Below are 12961 nucleotides of genomic sequence, written 5' to 3' on the forward strand. Positions count from 1 at the left end.
AAAATTGATGGCTTGTCATAGTTCAGTTGGCAGAAGTCTTTCATATCTGTGCAGGTAGCTCTGTGAGATGGATTCCCAGCCAAGGGATCTCTAGGTCAAGGGAAAATGCATCTTTGTGTCGGTAGATAGACAAATGCATTTTAATGTCATGTAGCCTTAAGCATTCATCTTAATTGGCCATTTTGGTCATTTTGTCCAAAATTGTTCCTACTGATCCATAAAGGGATGTCATGGAATAGAGTCCTCCTTGATTTTTTTTTTCCTTTTTCAGTATATGATAATCATTACATACTTATTGGGTACTTTCTGTGTGGGGAGTTCTTAGGTAGTGGCCTTTTAAAATGTATAATATAATTTGTATATTTCCCTGATGTTAATTTAGAAATGATGAAAAGTCTCTTTTTCATGATTTCAGTGTTCATTATAAATGTCTTATTTCTAGTATCAGGCTTTCAGGGTTATATGTTTTGGTGGAAATTTATAGATTGAGATGCCTTTAGAATAAAGTTTGTTACTTTCTCAAGGTTTTCTCTCTCTCCCACTCCCCTCAGGTCAAAATGTGGAGAAAGAGATGAATTATCCCCAAAGAGAATTAAAGTGGAGGTATGATTATGTATTATAATTTCTTATGCTAATAATGTTTGCTTACTAGTTCAAACTGAAACAAAGGATCGTCCCATAAATGAGTGAAAAATGTGAATTGTAGAATCTTAAAAATAATACAGAGTTTTGTTGCTTTGAAGTATCTATGGTAACTTGAACTGTGATACTCAGTTCTTAGCAGGAAACCACAATGATGAGATTGATGTTCAGTCGGTTATCAAAGGCCGATTTGTAAATAGGTGTTTCTTACAGATTTAAAACTCTTTACTGGTTAAACTATTCCTTTTGTAATCTTACTTACATCATTAGTCAACTCATTAAATACCTTCAGAGGAGCTAAGGTTTAACTTCTTTATATTAACTCTCTGAGAGAAATGACAATTTATAGCTGCAAGTTACAGAGACATTCCTGTTCTTAAAGCCTCTTTTAGAAGATCACATTGAGGGTGTCCTTGTGATTTTAGACCTGCAAGTGGCAAGGTGAGAATTGAGCAAGAAAATTGTGCTTTTCGTAGGGCTCTCAGAACCGTAGAATGGTTTCAGAACTACTGCTCTTTAATTTAGAGTGAGCACTTTTTTAAAGGCCAGTCAGCAGCAGAGTAGAAATTTGAAGTCAGGTGGTTCCTTTCTTTTTTCCCTGGGCAGGGGATGGGGGTCAGTACTCTCCTAGTCATCCATTATTTAATTTCAAGTTAAAGCAAATAAGCTGTGTTTGACTATCCTAAATTTCCATCATCAAATTAGCCTTACTAAGCCTCTGTATGAAATAATCTTTCATTCGGAGCAAAGCCAGGTTATCTTTTAAAAACATAAATCCCTTTCTTACTTAAATCTTTCTGATGGCTTTCTACTGTACCTAGAATAAAATCTACACTTTTTCCTGAGGCATCTCATACCCTGCGTGATCTGACTCTGGCTTGCATCTCTGACGTCACCTGCTGCCACGCTTCCCCATTCTTACTGTGTCCCAGCTGCGCTGACCGACTTTTTGTTCCTGAAACGTGCCAAACTCATTTGTGCCTCAGCACTCAATGTTTATTCCCCTTACCTAGATCTTTCTTTCGATCTTCACGTGCCTCCAGCTCATAGCTCAGAGGTCCTTCTGACTTCCCCGCTTCCCTTTCTAAAGGGGCACCCTTACCCCAAAATCACATGTAGGCTTATTCTCCTGGTTTGTTCTGCTTGCTTTTATAGATCTGAAACTACTATGTATTTGTTTTAATTTATTATCAGCCTGCCGCATTAGATGAGAATACAGCACTTATCTGTCCGTCTTCCTACTTTATATTCAGAGTTATAGTAGTACCTTGCACTTAATAGGCACTTTATAAAATCTGTTAGATGAACTAATAAATGGGTATGGATAAGCATCATTACTTCTAAAACTTTAGTCTAAAGCACTGGTTCTCAAAGAAAGAAGAATTTTGTCGGAAAAGGGGCATATTTTAAAAAATTATGCTTGTATTTGTAATCTGCCTCATTATTAGCTCTGGAGTAATGATTAAAATGCGTTAGCCTCAGATACCACTCGGAAGGTTTATTGAAATTATCTAAAAGGCCATTGAAAGATGATCTAACTGGTGACATAGTTTTATCCTATTGCACCCCTAAGACAGTGAGTAAGAGGATCCCTGTGGGTTTAGCTGTTAGCAACTCTGCCACCGAGAGGGAAAGCAGGTAAACAGAAGCTGCTAAGAAGGCATTGCCTTGGAAGGATTTACAGGAAAGAAGATAGAAAACCCACCCAGTGGCCAGGGGAAGTAGTGGGCTGCTAGGCTGGAGATTATGTCCCCCTCTCTGTCCCGTTAGCCTCCAGGTCATCGTGATTCAGCCAGCTCTCACATCTCAGCCCCACTTTCCTTTGGTCTGGCTTCAGCGATCACTACTGGACATGGAAGGTCGAGATCATGAGGCTCATGGACTGTTTGAGTGATAGTTTTTTCTTGCTAGGCTGTATTGGTAAGTTTTTCTGACCCTCTCAATGGCCCTGGTCTGAAATTTAAGCAAACTGTTTCTTGTCTCCAGTTGCAATGTTTGAGTTTCTTTCCAGTAGCTCAGAGTTGGGTTAGAGCATTAGACGGGACTCTTCTATCCCTCTAAATATATTCCCCTGGAGATAATCGAAGTATAGTTCTGTAGGGTTAGTTGATTGTTTTACTGGAGTTCACAAAGCCATTTGAACAGTTGTAGATTTAGAATTAAGATCATCAGTGTTTTCTTTTTCTGTGGATAACAGTTCTAACCCTCCCTAAATAGGACAAGGGACCAATCAACCCCATGCTCCTTCAAATGCTCTAATAGACACTAAAGTCTTGATTTTGCTTCTGAGAAATAAGTAGGGATTTTAGCTTTGAATTTAGGACAGTAGTTTACCTTTTTTGTTGGTTTGTTTTTTATTTTGTCTTTGCTTAGGCTAAGCACTCATGATTTCCAGGGCTTCAGTCTCTCTTCAGAGCGTGCGCAGTGATGCATGTGCATATGCCTACTCATGTCTATACTGTAATCCTGTGCAAAATAGGCAATATTGGCACAAATCCTTGTCGAAGTTCTCTTGTGGTGCACTCTAAGTCAAATTTGAGATGCTAGAGCTGTTCGTTTGGTTCTGGAAGCTGATAGTGAGGTAGTCAGTATTGGCTGTATAGGGTTACCACTTCCTAAGAAGCCTTCTCACCAAGTATTAGTCCTTTGTCTCTGTCTGCCTTCTGTGTGGCTGCTGGGGAGGGGAGAATTTCTGGCCAGAGAGGAGATGAGGGGAGGCTGGGTTGAGGAGCTCTCATTTGAGCTGGATTTTAAAAGAAGGGTAGGATTTCAAAAGTAGGGATATGGGGTGGAGGGTGGAGGGGCATTACAAAGATAGACTAGCACGGGCGACGACAAGGGGGTAAGAAAACCCTGCACGTGTTTAGGGAACAGCGAGACCAGTTTGTCCAGAATACGTGACTGATACATAGGACTTCGTAAGTAAAACTAGAAAGGTTTTACAACTCTTTGAACTTACTGTTTCTCTTATTTCATTTGAATATTTCTTTTGTGATTCTTAGCTTGCTAATTCTCTATTAAAAGAAAGGAATATAAAGATAAGCTTAGCGCATTGTAAAGTATAAGATTCCTAATTATTAGACCCAAATTAATGAGACAATTTTTTCTCTTCCTTTTCATCGTTATGTTTCCAGAATCCTTTACAACCACCAATGAGCATACATGCCAGGTTGCTGACTTTTTTCTATCTTAAAGATAATTTTTACAGTGAACAAAAAGTAATGTCCAGGAGATAAAATAGAGATGACATCAAATAGACGTGTAGAAGAAGAGAAACATTTCCTGGCTTGCCCTCATCAGCATGTTAGGACAGAGGAATAAATCTAGTGCGTTGTTCAAGCTCAGGGAGACGTTTTCTTGTTGCTAAAGGCTGTGTTTTCCTGATCTGTTTGTGATGGTTGGGGGGAATGAAATTGTAAAATCCTTGTCTGATTTTCTCCTCTTCTTAAGTACTAGATTGTTTCCCCTTAAGGATGGTTAGCAGTTTATTTGATTGTTTCATTTTTGTTGTTTAATATCAGTATACGTGCTGTAGCGAAGGACTCAGGATAATCTGTCATCCTGAAATAGTGCTCCTTTCTACAGGGCATGGTAGATGTTAAAAAACATAGATATTTTGAGCTTTATTTCTCTACTGCCTAGAATATATGAGATAGAAATAGAGGCAAAGCCCCAGCTTCGCGGGGAGGCCTTAGGGTACCATCATTGGAATGAAGCCTCTAGGGGAAGCCCTTCTTCGGCCTCTGTGTTAGTAAACGAGGTTTGGGAACACTTCTCCTGCCCAGCCTGGATGAATAGCTTGTCCATCTGTAATACAACCCTCTGTGTGAAACTTTCAGCTAAAATAAAGATAAATTATGTTTACTCATTTCTTTTTCATCAAGACCCCAAGTCTAGCTCTGGGGCAGTTGTAAAAATAACTGCTTTTTATTGACTCTGTTACATGCCCGTTCCTGCTAGGCATTTGAAATCCATTATCAACGACCTTCTTGCCTGCCCTGTATGGAGGCTTTATGACTCCCATGTCCAGCCAAGAAGAGACCAGAGAGGCACAGGAACTTGTCCCAGTCGCCCCCTTGCTATTTAGCGGCAGAGGCAGGCCTTCAAATCTAGGTCTGACTCCTAGACTTCAAAGCAGTCCCACCTTCCTGGGTGCTCAGGAGCATCCGCAAAGCACTTAGGTGTGAAAAGCACCGTTGGGATTACACCTCCCCTCCTCCTGGTGTGGTATGAAGGGCAAAGTGTGCACTGGCCTGGGAGCCTCTGAAGAAGAGGAAAGAGTGACGGTTATCATCTTGGAATCCAAGGAAGCTTATCCAATAAACAGTTTTTAGTTTTGAGTAGAAGATGTAACAGTATAAATTACAATTACAAAATGTATTTAAATATAAGCCATTACCATTTGACAAACTAATTGTATAGAATGAGGAAAAACTGTGTGTTGGGAAGATAGAGTAAATCAAGAAAAAGCAGTTTGATTTATTTATACTGTACCTGTGACAGAATGTATTTAAGACAGCTTGACAGCTAGTTAAAGGAGATGAAAAACCAAGAGCCAAAGTCCCTGGCACTCTTGTCCTCCCCTCATTTTTTTGAAACATTAGTTAAAAGTGGATTCAGTTGATAGCCTTTCCTTTTCGTTAAGAACATGTCACGTCCCATGAACAAGCCCCGTCGTTACCTCCAGTGTCACGAGTGACAGCTCAGAGGAGAGGAAGGATGTGTACAAGAAGCAGTCGGCGCCGGCAATGCAGCTGACTCGATGGGCTGTTACTGCTCAGATCTCATCTGCGAGTTTTCTTCATTCACTGAAATTGCCGGAGACTCGGCAAAGAGATGGGAGGTGACAGCGTTCTTGATCCTGTGTGGGCTGGGAGTGCAAAGCAATCAGAGATAACTGGAGGAGAGAAATGAAGTTTGTTAATAGAGACCAGAAAGCCAGAGAATTGGGATTGGCACTTGCAGAAGAGAGACTTCGGGGAAACAGCTGCTAGCTGTTCCGGGGGCGAGGCGGGGAGTGAGGAAGGGGGAGGGAAGGGGGTCAGAATAGCCACCTACGCTGTTACTAAGCATGTTGAAAAGAAAGCGGGTCTAATTTGACGTAGACCGTTCCCCTCTGGACCAGAAAAACAGAAGCCTTACAGTCTGCTATTCATACAGAAAGTGTGAGTAGGGAAAAGGAAAATGCACGTGTGAGGCTGAGAACATCTGCTAGAACAGGTCATTTTAAAGGCAGCTCAACAGTGGCTGTAAAGCAGCTCGCTAGTATTTGGTGGGAAGGTTGAGGAGGAATAGGGGCTGGGGGCCAGTGCGATGAGAGTAATTAGGTCATGAACAGCATCCCACCCTGTATCCTTTATTTTCTCAGTGCTCAGACTCAGGGTCTCGCCAGTAAGGGAACACAGTGATTAATGGCAGCAGCCAAGAATGTGACATGAAGATAAATTGTTCATAGCATGGTACAGCTGGTTCCTGAGAAAAAAGCTGGAGAGACGTATAACAAAAGTCCTGCACCAAACATAACAGGAAAGAGACCCGTTTCTTGGGAATGTTCTCACTTCAGTTTCTAAGTCATATATTTTGGGTACTTAAAACCTACCATACATGTCATGAAGTGATAACTGCTCAGTCCTGTAGTTTTCCCGTTCACGATGAGCTGTCAGAGACTTGGGGGTGGGGATCAGAGTGACCAACGTACTCAGTTGCAGAGAGACTGCTGATTACCTGGATATCGTTATTGCATGATTTTATTTCTCTTTATTAATGATGGAGCAGTGTCCATTTTCCAAAACCTTTCCCATGTAGAATTTGAAGTTCCCCCTTCAAGCTTTTCCATATTCTCATGGTCGAATGGTCCTGTCAGTAGTGCCACCATGTGTTTGTATAGCAATGGGTACTCTTCCAAGGTTTACCGTATGCCGTGCTTCATTTAATCCCCACAGGTCTCCACTGGCAGATAAAGCAGATGGTTTAATCTTCTTTTAAAAATTGGGAACTCTGGAAATAATGAGGCTAACTTTCTTGCCTGAGGTCACACATCTAGTTCCTAACATAAGAAGACGGCATCACTCTTTTCTCCTTCTGCAAGCCCCATCTGAACAGTATTGAGATTTGGAGCTCCTGGGGGTTCTGGCCTGGGCGCACTCCACTCAGGGCCTGTTGATGATCCAGTCTGCTTCTCCAGCCCTGATCTTGCCCCGAGCTCTAAAGTCAGGACCTGCCTACTAAGCTGATGGTATTCATGGAGGTCTCGCCAGCAGATCAGAGTTGACACGTCCCCAGCTGAGTCGTCAACTTTCTGCTTCCTCCTCAAACCTCCTGGTCCTGAGTTCCTTATTCTAGTGAATGTTAGCGCTGAACTTCCGGTCACCCAGTGCCGTGTCTCAGGAATTCATCCATTTGTCTGTGGCGTCTGCCATTGTCTGGGGTTAGCCCACTGTTCTGTCTCCACCACAGCCCTCTAACCAATCTCTTACCATCCCTGACCCCCAGTGCCTTGTCCCCGTTGCATTCAGATTGGCCTTTCTAATGCATTTCTGATCAGTCTCTTCCCTAAGGCCTTCAATGGCTTCTCTTTGCATTTAAGATAAAATCTAGAATTCTTAACGTGGCTTACTTACAAGGCCTCACAGAATTTGGCCTTGCATAAACAACTTCTCCCACCACTCCCTCTTTCTCAGGGTATTCCCTGTGTTAAATATTTTCCAGCTTCGTAAGAGTATCCTGTTCTTTTTGCCTCCAGGCCTTTATATACGCTGCTCTCTTTCCCTAGAGAACTCTCTTTTTTCAAGTCTCAGCCAAGACGGCAGGCCCTCTGGGAAGCCTTCGCTGACACATGTCCTCCGCTGGGCTCCGGATCTGTGTCCATTTCCCTCTCCAGACTGTATTTGTCATGGGGGCAGGAGTCACTGTATCCCCAGCATTGAGAAGGGTATAGAACCTGTTAGGCAAACGAGATATTTTTGATGAATGAATAAACAAGTGCTTCCAGATTTCCATTGTTTTTTCACTAAAACACTTCGTCGCCATTATAGTCAATATTCTCTTGCTGGTTTTAGAGTTAAATGCCTAGTTCCTGCTCATTCTCTAAAATGTCTGTACTATGTAACTATCCCTAAAGTTTATTTTATTCCCCGTATATCACAGAGATAGTAAGTCAGTTATAGCGTGCTGCTTTTACTCAGATTAAGTCTGGTGGCTTTTTGAGTGAGCTTAATAAATATCGGTAACAAACATTTATTGGGTAATTTCTCTGTGCCATGTACTGTGGTACTGTTGTTATCCCCATTTTGCAGATGAGGAAACAGACAGATGAAACAATCTTTCCACTATTACAGCAAATAAGTGGCAGAAATGGATTTTTAACTCAGTGTAAATCATCGAGTTAAACCAGTTCAGTTTAACAGCCGTAAGAGAAATGCCTCTGTTTACTGTGCAAGTTTCATAAAGGTGGTGACTCTGGGATTTTCTGGCTCAAGCATCTGAAGCTGGTGTTTGTAGCTGTAAAATGAGGGAAACGCAGGATTGTTTGTGTGAGGATTAAATGAGATAAAAATGTAAAATACAGAACATAGGCAGGAACTGATAGATTGTAGGCACCTGAAAATGGTAGCTGCTCTCATTGGTGTTGTTTTCTTCTGCTGGCTTACCTCACTGAACTTAGAACTTAAAGGAGAGTTTGCTAAAGAGAAAGTTCCATTTTTTAGGTCTAAATAAGTTCCTAGGAGAACAATGAAATGACCAAGAAAAAGAACACTTTTCGTTTAGATTTAGAGTATATACACTTGTAGCAAGTTCATTCTAGCTCAGCTAATGATTATATTCTATACATTCCGCTAGGCCACTGGTCCTTGGTCTTGTAGGAGCCTAGAAAGATGGCTGTTTTCAATACTTTAAAAATACTGCTTATATCTAGACCCACCATAAAGCTACACATTTTACATCTCAAGATGTAAAATTTATTTGCTCTTGACTCTATTTTATTTCCTGTCTTTGAATTTTAGGAGGTGGCAAATTAATCATTACTTAGGAAATGAATTTTGGTAGATAAAGTATTTGAAAACATGAGATCTGCAGTGGAGAAATAATTTTGTGAAAAGACCCTGATGGGGAAAAATTTTTGAACCAGTATCTCATATTTCAAGTAAAGTCAAATATTTTGTTATTATTACATCTTTTTCTGCTATGTTATTGTAAGAACTTTGGTGTTTAATGATTCACTCTTTGCTACAAATGTATAGCTTATCAAACAAAGGGAGAAATGTTCTGGAGGTTAATGACAATTTTTGTGAGAAGCCCTTTAATAGTTTTCGGTAAAGTTACTAAAACTATGCTATCGTGATGTTTGGTAGTTATAAATTTCATGTGGCACTCTCAACAGGCAGGAAAAAAAAACCTTGAAAAAAGTAGTAGATGGGATTGGCAGTAATATATATAAAGTATGAAACAGAAATAGTGTAAGTGGAAGCGTTGTCCAGGTATAGAGTTCCCCCAGTAGGCTCTATTTAAATATGAATTTAGGATGTATTGATATCCCTTCTTCAGCAGTGACCTCATGCTAAAGGCAGTATCTCATTTGCTTTGTCTAGTTGGTCCTTAGAACAACCCTAATGGATAGGTTCTCTTATCCTTATTTTTCATGTGAGGAAGCTAAGGTTCAGAAAGTTTCCGTTACTCATCCAGCGTCACATAGCTAGTAAACGGTGGAATTGGAGCATGTGTACGCATCTGTCTGATTCTAAAGCCCCATTGCCTGTAATGTGATACGGTAAAGGAGAAATCACAAGTCAACATGGAAGAATTCTTCACAAATTCAGATTGGGATATTGGGTAGCACTTTAAAGAAAAGTTACTTTGGATCTTTACCACATCCTATGTAACAAAATAAATTCCAAATGGGTTAGAGAGTTAAATCTAAAAAACAAACAACAAAATAAAAACTGGAGGGTAGATTTGAGTACTTATCAAATCTCTAAAGCAGAATGCCTTTCTAAACTTTATAGCAAAAGAAGAAATTGCAAAATAAAATATAAGTATATACAACTACAGTATATAAAATTAAAACGTTTTTTGAATATCAAAACAATATAAATTGGCAAAGATTAAGAAAACAACACCACGCAGTGCTGGCAAGAAATACTGTCATGTGTTGCGGATGGTATGATAAACCAATAAAGGCCCTTGGGGAAAGTATGTGAAAGACACAAAAATGTTCATCCCTTTGCAGTAATTCTGCTCATGGGAATCTATTGGATAGTCTAAACTATGAAAATGCTATTTCCATGGAAATATTTTTGCAGTGTTTTTCATAAAACCAAAAATGAGGAATCTGTCCAAAATGAGGTTAGTGATTAAATAGTCAAACCGCTAGATGAAATGTTTATAACCATTATTATCAATGATCATGAAGTTTGCGTTCCAGTGAAAACAATATGGCTGTATACTTTATCTTTTTCACTTGTTTTTACTTAGGTTACAACTGTAGAAATAAGATAATTATACCACAAAAGACTGAAATAAAGTATTATACATTAAAATCTTAATCATGATTACTCTGGTAGTAAGATTAAGGTAGTTTTCTTTGCTTTATTTTCTGAGTTTTTGATAATATGGTTATTTTATGTACAAACTCTAAGTGAAAAGGACTTATTCTTTAACCCACAGGATGGGTTTCCAGATTTCCAGGACTCCGTGCAGACGCTTTTCCAGCAGGCTAAAGCCAAGAGTGAAGAACTCGCTGCTCTTAGTTCACAGGTAACTTGAACCATCAGTTAATGTTTCATACTAGTATCTGTAGGTTGAAAAATAAGTGGCTGCTTCAACTAGCTTCAGTTTTGTGTTCATGGCCTGAATTTATTTCTGGTTGTTTTTAAAATGTCATCTGGTCACAGCTGTCTAAACAAGATAGCAGTAACAAGTTGGTTTGATTTGGGTGATGAACAGAATCTGATACAGTGATACTTCTTTATTCTTTGTACTTTTGAAGGAAGTAAGACAGATTGTCTTCATAAGAAAACTCAAAAGAAGCAATTCGATACCAGGAAAACAGCCCTGTTGACTATGGTTGTGTGTAATACAACTCTGAGATCAAATAGTACTTATTCTCGATAAAATATCAGCAGTCAACATTGTAGCTATTGTTAAATCATTTCAGTTCACGGATAATGAAAAATTAAGTTAATGTGTAGCTTCAGGTACTTTTGCTATTAAGTGATTAATTGTGTCTGCTGAGATTAATGTTTTAAAAAGGCATTTCTGCAAACATCACCTTTTAGAAAGCACTGTAAGTCTTATTCCTGTTGATCTTCTCCTTAGTGACTGCTTTTGGTTAAATTTAGTAGTGCCAAGTTTGGTTTTTTCATGTTAAGAGGATGAAAAATACGTTTCCCCCTCAGAAATCTTACTGAAATATTATCAATTAATTAATAACACCTTAAGTGAAGTTATGGTTCTTTTTGATGTGGTTTGTGTACATTCAGAAAAATAGCATGACCTTGTATTCTGTTGTGTGAATTAGTCTTCTTTTCCTATTGATTTTTGCTGCTGTGAGAAGGGATTTTTTGGTACCTAATTTTATATAGCAGCTTCCTTGTACTCCTCTTTTGTAAAGCATGGTAGTGATTCATATCTGCATTTTAACTATTACCTCCTTGGCAAAATATCACAAATAGACTGCTTTGAATATCACATATAAGTAATTTAGAGCCGTGCATAGAGAAGGAACTTAAAAACACATTTAGAGATAAATTTATATGTCAGCCAGCTAATCATGTATTTTAAAACACGTCTTTTTATGATTGGTTGGAAAATGCTGCAGTTTCATTCCGTGCTGGAGGTGAAGATCTTCGTTGGCACTGATGTTTTTCTGCATAATTTGCATTGTTTAATTTTAGTGGGAGGTGTGTTTGTCTTGTTCTTCCAGACAGCCGTTTTACACCTTTTTTCCCCCAAACATACTGTCATCGTATCAGAATCTGTGTAGTGCCAAATCCTAAAATAAAAATGCCAAGATTTCACCCTATGTGTTAGAAGCAGTTTATAGCAGATGTTGCTGTTGCTCTGAGGTTCCTTTGAAAAAAAATCTTTTGAAGGACTCAGTACCTTGAAAAACATAGCTAAGGTTATTTTGCTTTTGGGCTGAAATGAAATTCTCTTTATAGGATTGAGCAGAAATTTGTTTTTTGTACATTATGTTTTATATGATGTAACATCAATGCATATTTATGGAACATGTACACCACGTGAACTGTGAAATAATTTTAATGAATACTAAATATATTTGCTGGAGTCTGAAATTGGCATCTTTAAACCATTAAAAAATCTAGAATGTTTTAGTTCCTGATTTTATTTTTGCTTTACTTACTAGCAGCCTGAAAAGGTGATGGCAAAGCAGATGGAGTTCCTTTGCACCCAGGCTGGCTGTGAGAGGCTGCAGCATGTGGAGAGGAGGCTGTCCGCAGGACTTTACAGGCAAAGCTCCGAGGAGCACAGCCCGAACGGCCTGACTTCTGCTAACGCTGAGGGCCAAGGTACCTCTCTAGGATCTCCTACGCCTTTGGAGCCAGCTGCCACGTGCACTTCAAAGAGAAACAAAAATTTGCTGATTTTTAAATCTTGATATTTTATAGAGATTATTTTATAGGCTCTTTATTAAAATTAATGTTTAAATTGTCCCTTTTTCAAAAAATGAAAGAATTCATCGTATAGGTTTAATTTGTAAAGTTTTGTTCCTCCTGTTCTTCACCTTATTATCCCTAAACAATAGCTGGCATGTGCAGTTGACGTGTATTTTGTAAAGGGTGGGTGGGAATGGGAGATGTGTAAACAGTACAGATAGTTGACCCAAAGAAACAGATTCCATGAGAGATGTTTATCATTTTTTAAAAGATCAAAACTTCGTATTCTTTTAGACTTCAAAAACAGATTTGTCTGTGAGATTTATAACATTTGGTTCCTAAGAGAGTATGGTAACTGCTTCTAAAGTATTATGACAAGAGAACAGAGATTTGAGGAGATAGTGTAAGAATGGGAAGACTTGAAGGGATTTTGTCTTCTTTCAGGCTTCACATTGGCCTGCAGGCCCTATGAAAATATTTCGTGTGGTGTATGGTAAACTCTTAGGTTTTCAAAGCTATGATTCATGAATATTTTTACCATTTTAAAAATTATTTCAGTCTTTTGTATTCACATATGAAGAAAATCCCAAGTCATTGTCATTCACTCATTCGACTCATATTTTAGTGTCTCCTGTGTGCCAGGCGCACTTGGAGTCACCGAAGATGCAGCAGTGAGCAAGACGCAGACCCTTCCCGCCTGGCAC

General features: G+C 39.2%; 1 protein-coding gene and 1 long non-coding RNA gene across 11 annotated transcripts in view; one reads left to right on the forward strand and one right to left on the reverse strand.

The window, feature by feature from the left end:
* The window catches only part of NAB1 (NGFI-A binding protein 1), a 39027-nt gene that overhangs the window by 20651 nt on the left and 5415 nt on the right, over window positions 1–12961 (forward strand). For 5 of the 9 annotated variants that reach the window (XM_070241437.1, XM_023622230.2, XM_023622232.2 and 2 more), the window contains exons 4-6: window positions 552–603; window positions 10306–10395; window positions 12008–12170. In XM_070241437.1, coding sequence (XP_070097538.1) covers window positions 552–603; window positions 10306–10395; window positions 12008–12170 — 305 coding nt within the window. The remainder of the gene's footprint in view (window positions 1–551; window positions 604–10305; window positions 10396–12007; window positions 12171–12961) is intronic. The other 4 variants (XM_070241440.1, XM_023622231.2, XM_070241439.1 and 1 more) reach the window with 1 other exon arrangement.
* LOC138918683 (uncharacterized) overlaps window positions 5985–12961 on the reverse strand; it is a 202630-nt gene continuing 195653 nt past the window's right edge. The window contains exon 3 of one of the 2 annotated variants that reach the window (XR_011428321.1): window positions 5985–7582. This is a non-coding gene — a long non-coding RNA (uncharacterized lncRNA). Of the gene's footprint in view, window positions 7583–12091; window positions 12219–12961 lie in introns of those variants that run through there. The other variant, XR_011428322.1, reaches the window with a different exon arrangement.

The sequence above is a fragment of the Equus caballus genome, chromosome 18, assembly GCF_041296265.1.
Source record: "Equus caballus isolate H_3958 breed thoroughbred chromosome 18, TB-T2T, whole genome shotgun sequence".
NCBI lineage: Eukaryota > Metazoa > Chordata > Mammalia > Perissodactyla > Equidae > Equus > Equus caballus.